The following is an 18199-nucleotide window of genomic DNA, read 5'->3' as shown; positions in this document are numbered from 1 at the left end:
GTGCGTTAGTAACCACTGAACCACAGCCTTGGTCGTTCGGCCTTTTGGCTTCCTGTAAATTAATGTATTTTCCTCTTTTGCCTTTTTATAGTAAATTTTAAAAAGAAACTTAGAATGTTGAACAAATCGTATGTATTTCATATAAATTATGTACTGTGTGTGAATTAGTCTAATTTAGTAATCAAGTATATTTCTTATTTCGATGTTGGAAATCACTATAGAATATTAGCATTATTTCCCTGAGATGTGTTCTCTAATCAGTGAATAATTTTTGTTAAAAGATGTTATAAAGTTAGTGGCATTCTTAACTTATCTAAGCTTCTAGGAAGCTGGGAGCCAAAACTGAGATTAATTTTGCACATTGTACATTGACGCAATTTGAACTCAAGTATCTTGTTTTCAGTTTTTAATGAAAGTGTGAAACTTTTCACTGTCATATCCATTATTTAGAGCTTGATTCTAGTGATGTGCATAATAGGCTTTTAAAACTCCGAGAAGAGAAATGGAGTGGAGGCCATGCACCCTTGGAAGCCAAGGTTAACTTGTGGAAGTTGTAAGGAAGGACAACTGTGCACTGCTCTTCTTTGTTTAAAGGCAGCTCTGAATCTGCGGGCAATGCTAACTAGCCCTAATTAGACGTGCTTGGAAGGATCCATTTTTTTTCCAGTTCTGCTTTTTTCTTTTTCCACCAAGCTAATTATAATATGTTGTGTAATTCATTGTATATTTTCTCTGATCATAGAAGTCACTAATTCACTCATTATTTCATCAAGTTCTATTTGGTGCCTAACCATAGGGAAATTTTGCACACTTCGACTCTGTAGTTTGCTGGGTTCTTTAAAAAAGAAAAAAGATGACGGGGGGAGATGGACAGAAATTTTTCTTCTATATATTTTTCGGGACAACATTGTTTAATATTGATATTTCTGACATGTTCTCCTATGATCAAGAGTGTTCTAAGGTTCTACCTGGGTAATAATGAGGAATCACTCACCATGCCATTCTGGTGAACCTTTGTGACTGTTACACGAGCACATGCTTTAAAATGGAAGCATTAAGAGATGAAAGAGCCTCTAAATTTTGTTACGGTCTCTTTTAAGATTTAATTTCTAGAGATAATGATGTGTTGCTTAAAACAGCAAGCTTAACATATACTAAATTTAAGATATTTAGAACCATGTTTTCAATTAGATAGTGATACAGTATGATTTCATCTAGCTTTGCATTTGTTTAGGATCAATTTTTATTTGATTCTAGAGGTTCATTTGTGCTATGCTATATTTTTAAAATATACGGAACCAATCCACTTGGAACATACTGAGGTGTTTTTTTGTTTGTTTGTTTGTTTTCACCTGAGGAAGATTAGCCCTGAGCTAACATCTGTGCCAGTCTTCGTCCACTTTATATGTAGGTTGCTACCACATCACGGCTGATGACCAGTGTAGGTCCATGCCCAGGATCTGAACCTGTGAACCTGGGCCACTAAAGTGGAGCATGCTAAACCTTAACCACTACACCATGGGGCTGGCCCTGGAGCATACTGTTTTTAGAGTGCAAGTTCAAATTTTTCCTTTTAAGAAAAGTATGGGCTTATATCATGTGATGTTGACTGTAGTCCTGAGACAGGTGGTATCATTGTTATGATTAGCATCATTCCTGAGAAGCAATAAAGAGACAAAGGCTTAAAGCAAGCTTAGATGAACAAGCCAGCAATAAAACACAATGTTATTTTAATTATGTGCTTACTAGCACTGTGATAAAACCTGGAGATACGGAGATAAGACATGTCCTCACTCTGAAGATGCTTACAGACTTATAGAGGATATGGAAAAATAAACACATAATTGAGACTGAGAGCAAGATTGCCAGAGTTAGCATTAAAAAACCCCATAAACAGGATGCTCAGTTAAATTTGAATTTAAAATAAATAGTGAGTTTATTTTTTTGAGTGTAAGTATGTCCCAAATATTGCCAGTAAACAATGAATAATTTTTCAGTATAAGTATGTTCCATGCAATATTTTACTGGGCAATCCTAACTGAGAAGGGCCTGGGAGACTTTCTGGAAGAAATTATATCTGAGCTGAATTTTGAAGAATTGAGCGTTGGAAGCAGAAGGAGGCATGTGCAGCATGTATGAAATAATGCTACATTCCAGGAACAGCACGGCTAGAGCAGAGAGTGTGAAGGACGTTTACAGAGGCCAAGTTAGCAGAGTCAAAACCATCAAAGACTGTGTATGTCGTGTTAAGGAGTTTGCCTCTTATCCCAGGGCAGTAGAGAGTCAATAGAAGATTTTAAGCAGGGAAGTGAGTGACCAGATTTATGTTTCAGGAGAATTTCACTAGTTATGGTGTAGAGGGTGGATTGGATAGGAGACATCACACGCAGGGAGACGAGTTTTATGGTCATTGTAATAATCCAGGCACAAGTGGTAAGGTAGTTAAACCATGGCATTGGCAGGGGGGATGGAGGGGAGGAACAGCCTCAAAAGATATTAAGCGGGGGCCGGCCTGGTGGCGCAGTGGTTAAGTGTGCACATTCCGCTTTGGTGGCCCGGGATTTGTCAGTTCAGATCCTGGGTGCGGACATGGCACTGCTTGGCATGCCATGCTGTGGTAGGCATCCCACGTATAAAGGAAGATGGGCATGGATGTTAGCTCAGGGCCAGTCTTCCTCAGCAAAAAGAGGAGGATTGTCAGATGTTGGCTCAGGGCTAATCTTCCTCAAAAAAATAAAAAAGATATTAAGGAAATAATTTGGTCGCCAGCATCTAGTGACCAGGTGAATGTAGGGGAATGAAGAAGAAGGAGAAGTTTAGGACAACTCACTGCTTCCTCAGTCAGATGCCTGGGTAGATGATGGCGACTTTCAGTGAGGTGGGGAATAAAGGAGGACGACCTGTGTGGGGAGAGGAAGGCAGGAGATGGTGAGTTCAGTTTTGGATAGATTGAGTGTGTGGAGGTTATGCAGATGGAGACAAGAGATGTCCAGAAGGCCCTTAGATATTTAGCTCAGGAGAAAGATTGCTCAAGGACAGAGGTTCATGAGAGCCATGGGAATAAATGTCACCTGTGACAGTATACAGAGAACCCAAAGAAAGTAGAACAAAACCCTGGAAGGCAACAATATTTATGATTGTGAGAAAGGAAGAGAACTCCACAAAGAAGACTCATAAGGAGTGGCCAGGAAGTAGGAGAAAAACATAAGGAGAGAAGCCATTAGAAAAGAGTTTTAGGGGCCAACCCTGGTGACCTAGTGGTTAAGTTGGACATGATCCACTTTGGCAGCCCAGGTTCAGTTCCCAGGTGCGGACCTACAACACTTGTCTGTAAAAGTGGCCATGCTGTGGTGGCAGCTCAGATACAAAAAGAGGAAGATTGGCAGCAGATGTTAGCTCAGGGCAAATCTTACTCAGCCATAAAAAAAAAAGAGTTTTCAAGCAGTGTGACGAACAAGGACAAATGCTGAAGAGAGGTTAAATAATATAAGAACTGATATTGGCAATTCAGAGTTCACTGTTAAGAGTGTTATGAGTATTTGCAAAATGTAGTGGAGTCAAAAGTCAAAATGCATTGGATTAATTTTGGATGGGAGGAAATAAGTGTGAACAGCAAGTATAGACTACTGTTTCTAGAAACTGTGTGGGGGAAATGGTTTTGATTTGGTTTTAATTTTTTTAAATTGTGGTAAAATATGCATAATATAACATTCACCATCTTAACCATTTTTGTTTTTCAGTTTATTTTTTTCAGCTTTATTGAGGTATAATTGACAAATAAAATTGTAAGATAAAGTGTACAACATAAAGATTTGATATATTTATACATTGTGAAAGGATTTCCCCCTTCGAGTTAATTAACACATCCATTACCTAACACATTTACTTTTTTTTTTTGGTGAGGATATTTAAGTTCTACTCTCTTAGTGAATTTCAGTTATACAATACAGTGTTATCAACTGTAGTCACTGTGTTATACATTAGATCCTCAGACTTTATTCATCTTATAACTAAAAGCTTGCACCCTTTCACCAACCTCTCCCCATTTCTCCTGGCAACCACTTTTCTACTCTCTGAGTTAGACTTCTTTTTTTTTAGATTCCACATATAAGTGATACCATGCAGTATTTGTCTTTCTCTGTCTTGCTTGTTTCACTTAGCATAATGCCCTCCAGGTTCATCCATGTTGCCACAAACGAAAAGATTTCCTTCTTTTTTAAGGCTGAATGATATTTCATTTTATATGTATACCACGTTTTCTTTATCCATTTATCCACTGATGGACAGTTAGGTTGTCTCCATATCTTGGCTCTTGTAGATAATGCTGCAGTGAACATGGGGTGCAGATGTCTGTTTCAGATAATGACGTCACTTCTCTTGGATATATACCCAGAAGTAGAATTGCTGGATCGTGTGGTAGTTCTATGTGTAATTTCTTAAGGAACTCCCGTATTGTTTTCCATGGTGCGTCTGAACCATTTGTAAGCGCACAGTTCAGTAGTGTTAAGCTTATTCACAGTGTTATGCAGCCAGTCTTCATAACTTTTTCATCTTGCAAAACTGAAAATCTGTACTCATTAAACAACAACTTCCCGTTTCCCCTCCTTCCCGTCTTCTGGCAGCCGCCATTCTACTTTTCTGTTTCCCTGAGTTTGACTGCTTTAGAGATCTCATATAAGTGGAATCATACAATATTTGTCTTTTTGTTACTGGCTTATTTCGCTTAGCATAATGTCCTCGAGGTTCATCCATAGTGTAGCATGTGTCAGAACTTCCTTCCTTTTTAAGGCTAAATAATGTTGTATTGTGAGGAGAAACCAAATTTTGTGTATCCGTTTGTTCATTGATGGACCCTTGGGTTGCTTTCAACTTTTGGCTGGGAAATTGTTTTAAGTTCACCTAATCTAATTTGGTCATGCATGCTCCTTATATTCTATTTTGAAAGATAATAGTAGCCACTGAAAATGTTTGATACAGGTGAGGCCCACACAACATTATTACTAGGTTATAATGAAAATGATTTCTACTACCATATAGGCATTTATTCAGCACATACTTATTTATAAGCAGTCACAAAACATCCCATGTGATCAAGTCTGTAAACTCATTAAAGTTCTAATTCTGTCATTTTAGGTGCTCTACCAATTTGCGTGAAAGCTTTACTCAAGGCAGAAGCAATGTTACTCCAGAGGCTTCTGTTACCCTTATAATTAGCATCAGGCAACTAGAAATTCGAAACCAGTGATTCTCAAAATGTAGTCTCTTTGACCAGCAGCCTTAGTATCATCTGGAAACTTGCTACAAATGCAGATTTTTCAGCCCCACCTAAAAGCTGCTGTGTCAGAAACTCTGAGACTAGGGTTCACCTGTCTGTGTTTTAACAAGACCTCCAAGAGATCTGAATCTCCCTAAAGTCTGAGAACCTATGTTGCAGAACAGTGAGCTCTGGGTACCTCCATAAAGATAAAGGTTATAGCTTCAACTGGTTCTTATGCCCTCTTTGTGAAAGGGTAGGGAATCTCATATTTTAGCCAATCCACGTATCTTAAGTACCTTTAATTTTACCAATGATAGTCCATTTCTAACAGTCACCATGTTATTTAAATAAATAGCAAGCCACAGGTTTCACCAATAAAATCCTAATTTGCTAGTTAATAAAATCTTGGAAATGGATCAATCTTGATCGATATATGGATAATAGAAGCACTTAGAGTAGCTGCCTCTGGAACATGGGCCTCCTTCTCACCTTATCAGAACCCTGGCTAAGCGCCTGTCCACTCCTGATAAGGATATTTAGAGGCACCTGGACTGGAAAGTCACACACACAAATATTGCACTGTGTGCTGAATAATTTTAAGTAAATTACAGGCATTATAACAGAAGGGAAGGAAAGAGTGGAGAGGGTTTGTGTGTGTGTGCGTGTGTGTAGAGGGAGAGGAAAAGAGCGTACCGTTAATAACCGAGAGAGAATTCAAGAGAGAGGAAAAGAATCAGAAGTTGAAGACACAGTAAGAGTGCAAAGAGTGGTGAGGACTTAAAATAGCCGCCGTGGGGAATGGGAGAGGGTGCTGACTGGAGACTTGAAGTTTCTGGCGTTGGTAAGAACCGACTTTGCTGTTTTTTTCTAAGGAGAAATTGATGAAATTGTCTGAAATACATTTATAGAACACGGATCTTAGAAAATTATTTAAAACCTAGTACCATACATCTGTTATTTGTTATCGCCCCTTGTGGTACAGTTCCCATAGTTCGTGAAATTATTCCTTCAGCACAAATGAGTTTTGTAAAATTTATCTAAAGAGTGCCATCTTCTGGGACCATGAGGGATGTGCAAGCAAAGGAGGTTCTATAGTCGAATGAATCATCATAGGAATAAAATCTCAGGACTGGAAAAACCTTTGATGTTTTCTGCTGAGTATCCTATTGTAAAGCTGAATGTTCCTTATAATCTCTGTGACTTTTTAAGTTAGAAGATCACATTACTGACGTTGATTATAGCTTGCGTGTATGACCATGCCTGAAAAAACAAAACAAAATAGTCTGTGGCCAACCATCCTTTTCAGACAAGCATGTGGGAAATTTGCTTTTGGTTTGTGATGGCAGCCACAAGTTGCAGAGCCTGTTCCTTGTGAGGACGCCTTTGATGCAGCATTGGCTTGAGGCCTGAGCTCAAAACAAGAATCTGATTCTCCCTGCTGAGTGCCAGCCTTATCTCCACTGCTTAACAGTTTACCAATAAGATGCTGGTTGTTTTTTTTTAATGTTTTAAATATTATGGAAAAGTACTAATTTTATCCTCAATGAGGTTTTAAAATAAAAATCACTATGCTCTTTATGGTGGTTATTTAATAAACATTTACCAGACATTTAAATACCAAACGTTGTTCTATGTGCCAGAGGGGAAGGGGAGGTTCACAGATGAGTGTGACCGGGTCTCTGCTTCAGGTTATCTTACTTTCTACCAGGGAAGATAACATGAACATAAATGATGTTAGATTTGGGAATATAAGAAAATAAGGGAGAAGAATACAGCCTTAAAAAGGAAATATACAGCCTCAAGATTATTCATTGGAAGACAGGTGTTGTGGAAAGAGCCACGTTTAAATCTTGATCTGGGGCAGAGTTACTCGTGGAGTGTTCCTCAAGATTCAGGAGCCAAAGATCAGGACAGTTGAAGAGATTAGCTCTTTAAGTCCTATCCCAGAAGTTTTTCATAATAGAATACCCTATTTCTGGATAAAAACCCAGTACATTTTATTCATTCATGCATTCAGCAAGTGCTTTTTATACACACTTGAGTATGTGTCAGGTGTTGTGCAAAGTGCTAAAGAAACAAAGATGAAAGTCCTGGCCCTACTTTGAGTTGCTTGTACAGAGGGAATGAGTGTGACAAGAGCCCTTTTGTAGGAGCACTGTGGACGGGCGTCTGACCCAGCCATTATTAAACCTGCTCCACACGTTCCTCTCCAAGGTGAGTAATTCTGGTTCTTAAACTGCCTCAGTAGTTAAAAGCGCAGGCTCTGGAGGCAGACTGTCTGCGTTCAGAATCCAGCACCACCACTAACCTCCTCTGCAAATTTCTTAACCTCTCCTGCCTCAGTTTCTTTATCAATGAAATGGAGATAATGGTAATACCTCTTTTATAGGAAAACTGTGAGGATTAAAGAGATACATGACAATATATACATGTACCTGTATATGTATACATGAAAAGCTCTTAGAACAATGTTGACATACAGTAAACAATATGACAGACACTTGTTTACCTACCATCTATGTAACAAATCTTAACCTTTTGCCATATTTGCTTCATTTTAAAAAAGAAAAAAAATTACAGGTAGAGTTGAAGTCTTCTTTATGCTCCACGCTATCCCCTTCTTCCTCCCCAGAGGTAACCACATCTTGAATTGGGTGTGCGTCCCTGCCCTCATGTTTCCATACTTTCCTTCCGTGTGTCTGGGTACATAAACAATATATGGTGTTGCTTTGTATGTTTCTAAACAGTAATAAATGATACTAAATTGCACATATCATTCTGCAACTTTTTCCACTTGACATTATGTCTTCAACATTTTTCCATGTTGATATGTATAGGCCGAGTTCTTTCATTTTAGTTACTGTATGCTGTTTCGCCATATGAATATATACGATTTATTCAGCCATTCTCCTGTTGATGGACATTTATTCTGTTACCCATTTTCCACTCTTACAAACAGTACTTCATCCTAGATGGCACCCTGAGGTACTCCTAGACTGAACCTTGACCTGATATTTTTGGAGGGAGAGATTTTTCATTACTGATTGAATTTTTTTAATGTTTATTAATCTTACTAAGATTTTCTATTTCTTCTTGCATCATTTTTTTTCTTGCATCATTTTTATTATTTATATTTTTCTAGAAAAATTGCTCACTTCAAATGTATTGCCATAAAGCTGTTTGTTTTCTTCACTATCACTACCCTTTTCTTTCCTAATAATCTTTGTTTGTGTCTCCTCTTTTCTCATCATCAGTCTTGCTAAAGGTTTATTTCTTTTGTTAAAGTTTTCAAAGAACTAGCTTTTGGTATTGTTGATCTTTCTTTCTTTTCTTCATTAATTTCTGCTTTTTTTCCCCTTCTGCTACTTTTGGGGGTTTATTCTGTTATTGTTGGGGGTTTTTTAAGCCTCTTTAGTTGAGCGCTTGCTGTGCATATTGCATTCAAAGCTGTACATTTCCTTCTAAGAACTGCTTTAGCTTCATCCCACAAGTTTAATATGTATACCCTTGGTGTATATTAGTTGTGCAGTTCTATATATTCTGCATTTGCATTGTGATTTCTGCTTTAATCCAAAAATTATTTAGGAATGTGCTTTTTAGCTTCCAAACATGTCTGTGTTTATTTTTCATTGTTTCTGTTTTTGATCTCTTATTTCTTTGTGTCAGAGGATGTGGGCTATGCAATCTCAATTCCTGAGAAACCCTAAACTGTACCCGCAGGTGGTACACTCCAGCTCCTGAGTAAGGCCTCAGAACTCCCATCACCTTTGCCTCAGTGAAGAAACATGCCAATGAAATTGCTGGCCGTCTGCCACTGAGCAGAGATACCAAACAGATGGTTCTGCATTTCCTAAAAGTCCCCAGAGGGCCTGAGGAAGAAAGTGTTGAGTATCTACCTGTGTGGTACCCCCAAACTTGAGTCTAGGAACTAGATTGTTCTGCTCCTCCTGTGAAGATGAAACCTAATGTTCTTGGCTACAGCCATGCCTGAAGGAGAAGGCAGGCAGGCATGGTCCAGGGCTCACACCGGAACTTCTGTGCTAGTGAGAGCTGAAGGGCAACAGCTCCTAGGTGTTAGCAGACTAACTGGGCAGGGCTCTCTATCTCTATCAGGGCTGTCCTTATCCTCACAGCAAACTGTAGAAGCAGGGGGAGGGTGTGGTGTGTGCAGATGGTAGGTCTGAGGAGCCTGTGCTGGCCTCTCCAAGTATTGAGTACTTACCGGAGTCTACTGTGCTTTGGCTGTTTCCTTGGGATCATGAAAAATTTAAGCCCTCAAAATGAAAGGCTCAAGAAATTATCCTCAGTCCCTATCTCACACAAGAGGAAGCCCAGTGTTGGCCCTCTAAGTAGGTTGCAAGATCCCAAGAACCAGAGCAGGGCAAGATTGATCTATGAGCAGCATGATGTCATCAGACTGAGAGAACCAGACAGGCAGAGAATTCTGGGAAGAAGCAAGCAAAAGGTAATTGCAGAAACTAGAAAAGAGCAAGAAAGTCTAAAGCAGAGATTGGAAGATGAAGATCAGAGGAATTCTGTCAGCCACAGGGACATAGTTACAGCCCTTTATTTTTATTTTATATTGGTTAATGCCTTCTTTCTGCTTTCTTTGGATTTATTTTTTCTAATTTCTTGAATTTTTAATTCATTTGTTTTGTTCTTTGCTGTTTATTAATGTGATTAATACTTTGCGGGGCCAGCCCCATGGCCGAGTGGTTAAGTTCTTGCGCTCTGCTTCGGCGGCCCAGGGTTTCGCTGGTTCGGATCCTGGGCACAGACGTGGCACCGCTCATCAGGCCACGCTGAGGCAGCGTCCCACATGCCACAACTAGAAGGACCTGCAATTAAAAAATATACAACTGTGTACTGGGGGGATTTGGGGGAGAAAAAGCAGGGGAAAAAAAATGATTGGTAACAGTTGTTAGCTCAGGTGCCAATCTTTAAAAAACAAAAAAAACCTTTGCATTCTTTAAGCAGTTCTTCAATTTTATCTTTAGTTTTGTCTTTAGTTTGTGATATAGTTTAAAAAATTTATTGTTGTCATTACTTCCTAGATACTTAAAATTTTAATTTGGGCTTTCTCTTTGACTCAAGAATTAGAAGATATTTAAAAATTTCCAGATAGATTTTTTTGTTAATTTCAAGTTTTATTGTATTGTGATTGGAGAAAACTGTTTCTGCCATCTCTACTAAGTGGAATGTATTAAGCTGTTGGTCTAATTTTGTAAATGTCCCATGGGCATTTGAAGAGTCTGTTCTCTGTTCTCAGGGCAATTAGATCTAACGTATGAGTCAGGTTACTTAGTTCTTCTGTATCTTTTTTCTTGTGAACTTCTTTATCTGTCATGGACCTCAAAAGTGAATTAGAGCCTCCTACATCTAATGTCCTTCTGTTTAGTTCTTTTTCTATTTCTTACAGATTTTGCTTAATGAATTTTGATGTTACTTTGTTTTCTTTATAGAAATTCTTGACTGTAATATCTGCATTGTGGATTGTATATTTTATCATTATAAAGAACCTTTTTTTTTTTGCCTTATTTAATGCTTTTGCCCCCCACTCCCCCCCGAATTCACCTTATCTGGTATAAGATTGTGACTTGATTTTTTTTCCTTGCATTTCACTGGTATACCTGTACCATCTTTTATTTTCAACTTTTTTGACATTTTTCTGAGGATATTTTTCTTTCAATAGGTGGACTTATTGCACTGCCATTTGTACATATGGCTTAGTTCTGTATCACATTTTATGAGCTGCTTTCTGTTTTTAAGGATTCTTTTAGTTTGTATCTTTCTCTGTTGGGTGTATATTTCTTTAATTTGTTTCATGTGTATTCTTTCTGATAATTTAAGAAGATTTGTATTCCGTTTTGGCTCTTCTAGTGGGGAGCTTTATACTATAACTTTTAAAAATGTACTTTATCTTCTATTTCTTTAGACCATATCTGTTCCCCACTACAAGCAATGGCAAAATTATTATACTTCCATTCATCCCATCTCCTTTACCCCACCTAATTTTAATCAATATATTATTATTGTTAGTTCTTCTAGTGATCATTGCTACACTTTTGAATATAATTCTATCTCTGTTATTTGGTTTATAAAGTATAAATATTATCTTTTGACCTTGCATATTAAAGATAAGGAAATCAACATCCTTTTGCCACCTTCCATCTTACATCTTCCCTTCTTGGTTTTTGTTAATTTTATTACTTTTGCTGGTATAGTTTATATTACTAACATTCTGAACAACATACAACAATGGATTTATCAATAGGTTCCACTTTACAGGGTTGTTGTCATGACAGTAAAAGTATAGCACTAGAACAGTGCCTGACACACAGTGAGCGTGTATTAACACCTATCAGATAGTGTATTAACAAGTATTGTGAAACACATTCCCAGGGTTGTTTTCATCCTAGTCGTACATTTCAACTGGCTTTCACATTCAGTTTCTCCATTCATCCCCTGGCCTGAAATTCATTCTCTAAGAGTTCCTCAAGAGATACTAATGGGAGTTAGATTTTCTGATCCTTATATGTTCAAAAGCATTCAATGCCTTTTACTTGAAAGAAAGCTTGGCTATGTAAAACATTAATAGCTGTTATTGAGCACTTATCAAAATCACAGGTTATCTATACTCATTATACAATTAGACCTCATAATAGTGCTATAAATCAAGCACTATTCATATCACCTTTTACAAATGAGATAATTAGGACACCGGCAAGTCAAACTTCCTTCTCTCAAAGACTTTGTTGGCATTATTGCACCGCTGTTATCTACCATTGAATGTGGCTTTGGAGAAATCTGAGGCCAATATGATTTATTTTCCCTTAAAGTTGTCTTGATCTTTTCACCTGGACGCTTAAAGGATTGTTTATTTCTGAAGTCCAGTAAAATTCAGTGGGATATGTCACAAGGGTCATTCTATGTCAGTTTTCTGAGAACATTGTGTGTCCCTTCAATCTGTAGATTAAAGTGTTCTTTCACTTATCTGAAGTTTCCTTGAATTCTACTTTGAATATTTTTTCTTTTCCACTTGTTCCGTTCTCCCTCATATGGACATGCTAGGTATCCTTTGTCTTCTATATCTATCATTTTATCTCAAATTCTTGTTAGTTCTTTTTAAATTTCCATTTCCTTTTGCTCACTTTTCTCAACCTAGCCCTCTTAAGTCTTACAGTGTTTTTATCCTGACCCCTTATTTCCCCCATTTATAGTACGGCTCTAATTTCTAGTACTCTTTCTTTTTCTTACTTTCTGAGTTCTGCTAGCTTATTTTACATTTCCATCTGTTGTCTGTTCATTATTTCTTCTGCTTTGAGGTCTTGTTTTAAACTGTTTCATTAGATCCTTTAGATTCATAGTGATATGTTTGGTTTGCTTCAGGGCAACATTTTCCTAGAAAATGTCTTTATCTGACATTTGCTTTTCCTGTTCCTTTCCTCCTTTTTCTTGTAGATTTGCTGTACAGATCTCATGCTTGCTTTATTTTGATTATTGCTCATTAGTGAATGAAATGCATTCCTCAACCAGCTGTTTGTACGAAGACCTAGTGGTGAAGCTGCTGTGGTGCAGAATTTGTACGTGCGTGTGTGTTGCGTGTGAGAAAGAGAGAAAAGGCGAGACAGAGAGACAGAGATACTCATCCAGATTGGGTTAGCCTGTGTATCTCCCCATCATGTAGTCTCTCCCAACCCCTATTTCATTAACAGACTGCCTCCAACATGGATAATATTTTTAAGGGTTTTATCATTTAGCAATGCGTTGCCCTGCTACTTCAAGATGCCAAGTAGAGTTTTTGGAAGTTTACACAGCTTGCCCCTTAAACCTTCATTGCAAACAAGGGTGATGGTACTACCTATTCAGTGCTCTGCGAGCTTTGAGAAGTGAGTTCACGCAGGTATTTAATCTCAGCTTACTTCTGGACTGCTGTAATTTTTACTGAATTTGGCAAGCTGTCCCTATTTATCGTGCCTTAGAATTACTTTGGTACCTTATTTTATCAAAGATAGAGTTGGTGTTTCTCTTTCTTATTTTCTTTCTTGTTTTGGGGTGATGTCAAGGATGATAAAATGACAGAAGTAACTTTATTTTGTTATTTTAAAATATTTTGGTACTTTAAACTTTATCTTTAAGTTTATTTTAATGCCAGAGCCATTTTTTAAAATAGAGTGCCCCTATTCTTGGAGAGAGTAGGACCATACCACCTCAGACCATGTTAAGTGGGAAAGACAGTTTCAGAATTCTGTGCACACCCTGATTGCAACAAGAACTGTCATCATGACATAGCTAGTAAAGAACAGAGCTTGGATTCAAGTCCGAGTCTATCCAGATCCAAGCCTGAGTTCTTTGTACTGTAGGACTTTTCCTTAAAGAATATAGATATCTCTTTATGGTGTCTTTGTTATGTTTCTTTTTGTGAGCATTTCTCTATTAACTGCTTCTTTATTTCCTGGTTTTTAGTGTGATAAGTACAAGACTGGAGTTATTGATGGGCCTGCATGTAACAGCCTTTGTGTTACAGAAACTCTTTACTTTGGAAAATGCTTATCCACCAAGCCCAGCAATCAGGTATGGACGTTATGAATAAACATTCCAGATTGACGGTGCGCTCTAATTTTACCATGAACTAAGACATTGTTAAAAGAATTCTTGAACCAGAGCTTTAGGACATTTGATGTATTTCAATTTTTACATGATTTGATTCACTCATCTAACAGACGTTTATTAATCCCCTGTTCCCAGTATATTCCAGACACTGTTTTAGTTACTAGGAATACAATGGTGATTTAAGATGGATAAGATTATCTCCCTTATGGATCTTACATTATCCCAGATGGATGGGGAACATAAAGAGTTGATAGATAAATAACTAAGCAAGACAGTTACAGAATGTGGTGTTTTATATAGGGTATACACAGGGCAAACTGATGGAGAATGAGAGGGATGGGGATGGTAGAGATGTGCGTTAGAGGAGTGATCAAGGAAGACCTTTCTAAGATAACATTTGAGCTCATACCTGAATGAGAGATTAAACTACAGGCCTGGGCAAAGGACAGAATGAGCTAAGACACAAAAGAAGAACTATAAATTATAAATAGCTGGTAAACATAGTGAAAAAAATGTTATACCTCACTTATCAAAGACATATGCATTAAAACAATAGGATACTATTGGGCTAGAAGAAAATAAAACAAAACATCAACACTAGCTATCCTTGGTCAGTGGAATATTGCATGATTTGTATGCTCATCTTTTTTCTTTATATTTTTTCTAAATTTCCAATATAAATACACATTACTCTTGTAATTATAGAAATTTACAATAAATTTTACGTTGACAATACTAATCATGTTTAAGAGGATTTCTGAAACAAAGTCCAACAGTTGAGTATCTACTACACGCTAGGTGCTGTTAAAGGCATTGGGAGAGACTATGAGGAACAAGACAGACAAAGCCTCTGGCCTCATGTGCTTTGTGTTCCATATGAGAGAAGACAGACAATAGAGTCAATAGATTAATAAATAAGATCATTTCAAAAATGCTAAAGGCTGTGGAGAAAATAAAGTGGTGTATTGGGTTAGAGAGTGACCTGAGATGGAAGAGGGATCTATTCTAGATAGGGAGTTATTACTGTCTAAGGTGACATCTGAGCTGAGACTTGAATGATGTGAAGGAGCCAACCATATGAAGGTCTGTGAGAGTGCATTCCAGGCAGAACCAACAGCAAGTGAAGCAGGTCATGAAGCAGGAATAGATTGATAAGTTCAAGGAGCAGAAAGAAGACCAGCGTAGCTGGGATATTGATACCCAGGGAGTAAGTGGTAAAGACCCAGTTGGAGAAGTAGTCCATGCCAGCTCATATGAAGCCTAGTAAGCAATTGAAAGGACTTGGAACTTTATTCTAATTGAATTAGAGGATTTGAAGCAGGGGAGTGATATACCCTCCTTTGTTTGGATTCATATTATACTAATATTCATATAATCCTATTTGTTTTTTATATGTAAGTAAGAGCCAACTGCCTTGGTTCAAATGCTGGCTTTGCCACTGTTGTGTTACTTTCAGCATGCTATCTCACTTCTCTCTGCTTCAGTCTCCCCATCAGTAAAATGAGGATAATAATAGTATCTACTTCACAGAAGTAAAATAATAAAGTAAATTAGTAGACTATAGAACATAGTAAGCACCATATAATGTTAGTTTGATAAATAGCTAAATGGTTAATAATGACTAATTCTGGGGTGTGGAATTAGGGAAATGGATATGGAAGAACTTTGCTTTTCATCCTTCTATGTAATTTGACTTTAAAAAATATATTTATAGCTATAGACACTTACATTTAGAAACAAGAAAGATCTCAAATAAACAACCTAACTTTACAACCTGAGGAACTAGAGAAAGAACAAACTAAACCCAAAGCTAGCAGAAGGAAGGAAGTAATACAGATTGCAGTAGAGATAAAGGAAATAGAGCATAGAAAAACAGTAGAGAAAATCAATGAAACCAAAAATTGGTTCTTTGAAAATATCAATAAAGTTGACAAACCTTTAGCTAGATGAATTAAGAAAAAAATACAGAAAACTCAAATTACTAAAATCAGAAATGAAGTGGGGAGTTACTAACTGATTCTACAGAAATAAAAAAGGATTATGTGAAAGCACTGTGAACCGTTGTACATCAACAAATTTGATAACCTAGATGAAATGGGCAAATTCCTGGAAACACAAAACCTACCAAGAAATAGAAAATCTAAATAGACCCATAACTAGTAAGGAGATTGAATCAGTAACCTAAAGTCTCCCAACAAGAAAAGCCCTGGATCTGTTGGCTTCACTGGTGAATTTTACCAAACATTTAAGGAAGAACTAACACTAATCCTTCTCAACCTTTTGCAGAAAAATTGAAGAGGAGGGAAAACTTCCTGACTCATTCTGTGAGGCCAGCATTACCCTGATAAAGACACTACAAAAAGAGAAAACTACAAACCAATATCCCTTATGAATATTGATGCAAAAATCCTCAACAAAATACTAGCAAACCAAATTCAGCAACATATTAAAAGCATCATATACCATGACAAAATGGGATTCATTCCTGGATTGCAAGGATGGTTCAACTTAGGAAAATCAATCCATGTAATATACCACATTAATAGAATGAAGGAAAATAAAAAGATTATCTCATTTCATACAAAAAAAATATTTGACAAAATTCAGTAGGATCCTGGGGGCGGACCTATACACCGCTCATCAAGCTGTGCTGTGGCGGGATCCCACATAGACAAACTAGGACTTATAACTAAGATATGCAACTATGTACTGGGGCTTTGGGGAGAAAAAAAAAAAAGAGGAAGATTGGCAACAGATATTAGCTCAGAGCCAATCTTCCTCACCAAAAAAGCCAAAAAACCCAGAACAGAAAATAACAAGTGTTGACAAGGATGTAGAGAAATTGGAACCCTTGTATACTGTTGGTGGGAGTGTAATATGATATAACCACTGTGGAAAACAGTATGGCAATTTCTCACAGATTAGAAATGGAATAACTCTGTAATCTAGCAATTCCACTTCTGGGTATATATCTAAAGAATTGAAAGCAGGGTCTCAAAGAGCTAATTGTACACCCATGTTCGTATCAGCATTCTTCACAATAGCTAACATGTGGAAGCAACCCAAGTGTCCATTGGTGGATGAATGAAATGCAAAATGTGGTATATACCTACAATGGCCTATTTTCAGCTTTAAAAAGGAAGGAAATTCTGACACATGCTACAATATGGATGAACCTTGAGGACATTATGCTAATTGAAATAAACCAGTCACAAAAACCCAAATTCTGTATGATTCCACTCATATGAAATAGTTAAGAGTAGTTAAAATCATTAAGACGGAAAGTAGAATAGTGATGCCAGGGGCTGGGGGGAGGGGAGACACTGGGAGTTATTGCTTAACGGGTATAGAGTTTCAGTTTTACAAGATGAAAAGAGTCCTGGAGACGGATAGTGGTGATGGTAGCACAAGTTCATGAATGTAATACCATTGAACGGTACACTAAAATGGTTAAGATGTTAAATTTTATGTTTCTGATATTTTACCACAGTAAAAAAATTGGAGGGGCTGGCCCCGTGGCCAGGCAGTTAAGTTCGCACGCTCCAGTTCGTTGGGCCAGGGTCTGCTGGTTCGGATCCTGGGCGCACAGACCTATACACCACTCCTCAAGCCGTGCTGTGGCAGCGTCCACATAGAAGAACTAAAGGGACTTATAACTACAAATATACAACTATGTACTGGGGCTTTGGGAAGAAAAAAGAAAAAAAAAAAGAGGAAGATTGGCAACAAACATTAGCTCAGGGCCAATCTTCCTCACACATGCAAAAAAGGACTTCACTGGGCTATCTGGAAGAATGGCCACATCCTTGCTGACAAGAAAAAAAAATTGGAAAAAAAAATAAATTGTTGATCATGGTCAAAACATATATTTAGGCATTCATTAATTTTATAACTTAAAAAAATTAAGAGAAAAGCTTTGGAGTATGATTTCAAATTTGCAAATCAAAAAGAAACTTGCAGCTCAGTCTCAGTGTTCTGTTGCTTGGCTGTGTGTGTGTGTTTAGAGAAGGGGGACACTAAAAATATAGTGATAAATTAGAGTTTTCTTCTCACCCTAAAGCAGGACTTGTCATTCTGTTTCACATAGATGTACTTAGGGATTTGGGATAATCTACCAGGTGTTGTGAAATGTCAGATGGAACAAGCACTTCATCTTGATTTTGGAACTGAATTGGAACCAAGAAAAGAAATAGTGCTATTTGATAAACCAACAAGGGGAACTACTGTCCAGAAATTCAAAGAAATGGTCTACAGTCTCTTCAAAGTGAGTATGTCCATTCATATGGTGCTGGCGTGCAGCAGCAGCCTCTTCTGGAGGAGCTGGCAGAC

The 18199-nt window shown here is 37.5% G+C and overlaps 1 protein-coding gene across 4 annotated transcripts in view; it reads left to right on the top strand.

The window, feature by feature from the left end:
• DIPK1A (divergent protein kinase domain 1A) overlaps positions 1-18199 on the top strand; it is a 102545-nt gene that overhangs the window by 81926 nt on the left and 2420 nt on the right. For all 4 annotated transcript variants that reach the window (XM_014865247.3, XM_044748903.2, XM_044748902.1 and 1 more), the window contains 2 exons: positions 13724-13831; positions 17958-18134. In XM_014865247.3, the coding sequence (XP_014720733.1) occupies positions 13724-13831; positions 17958-18134 (285 nt within the window). The remainder of the gene's footprint in view (positions 1-13723; positions 13832-17957; positions 18135-18199) is intronic.

This window comes from Equus asinus, chromosome 16 (assembly GCF_041296235.1).
Source record: "Equus asinus isolate D_3611 breed Donkey chromosome 16, EquAss-T2T_v2, whole genome shotgun sequence".
Classification (NCBI taxonomy): Eukaryota; Metazoa; Chordata; class Mammalia; order Perissodactyla; family Equidae; genus Equus; species Equus asinus.
The sequence above is the reverse complement of the archived record's forward strand: the minus strand, read 5'-3'. Positions and strand labels throughout refer to the sequence as shown.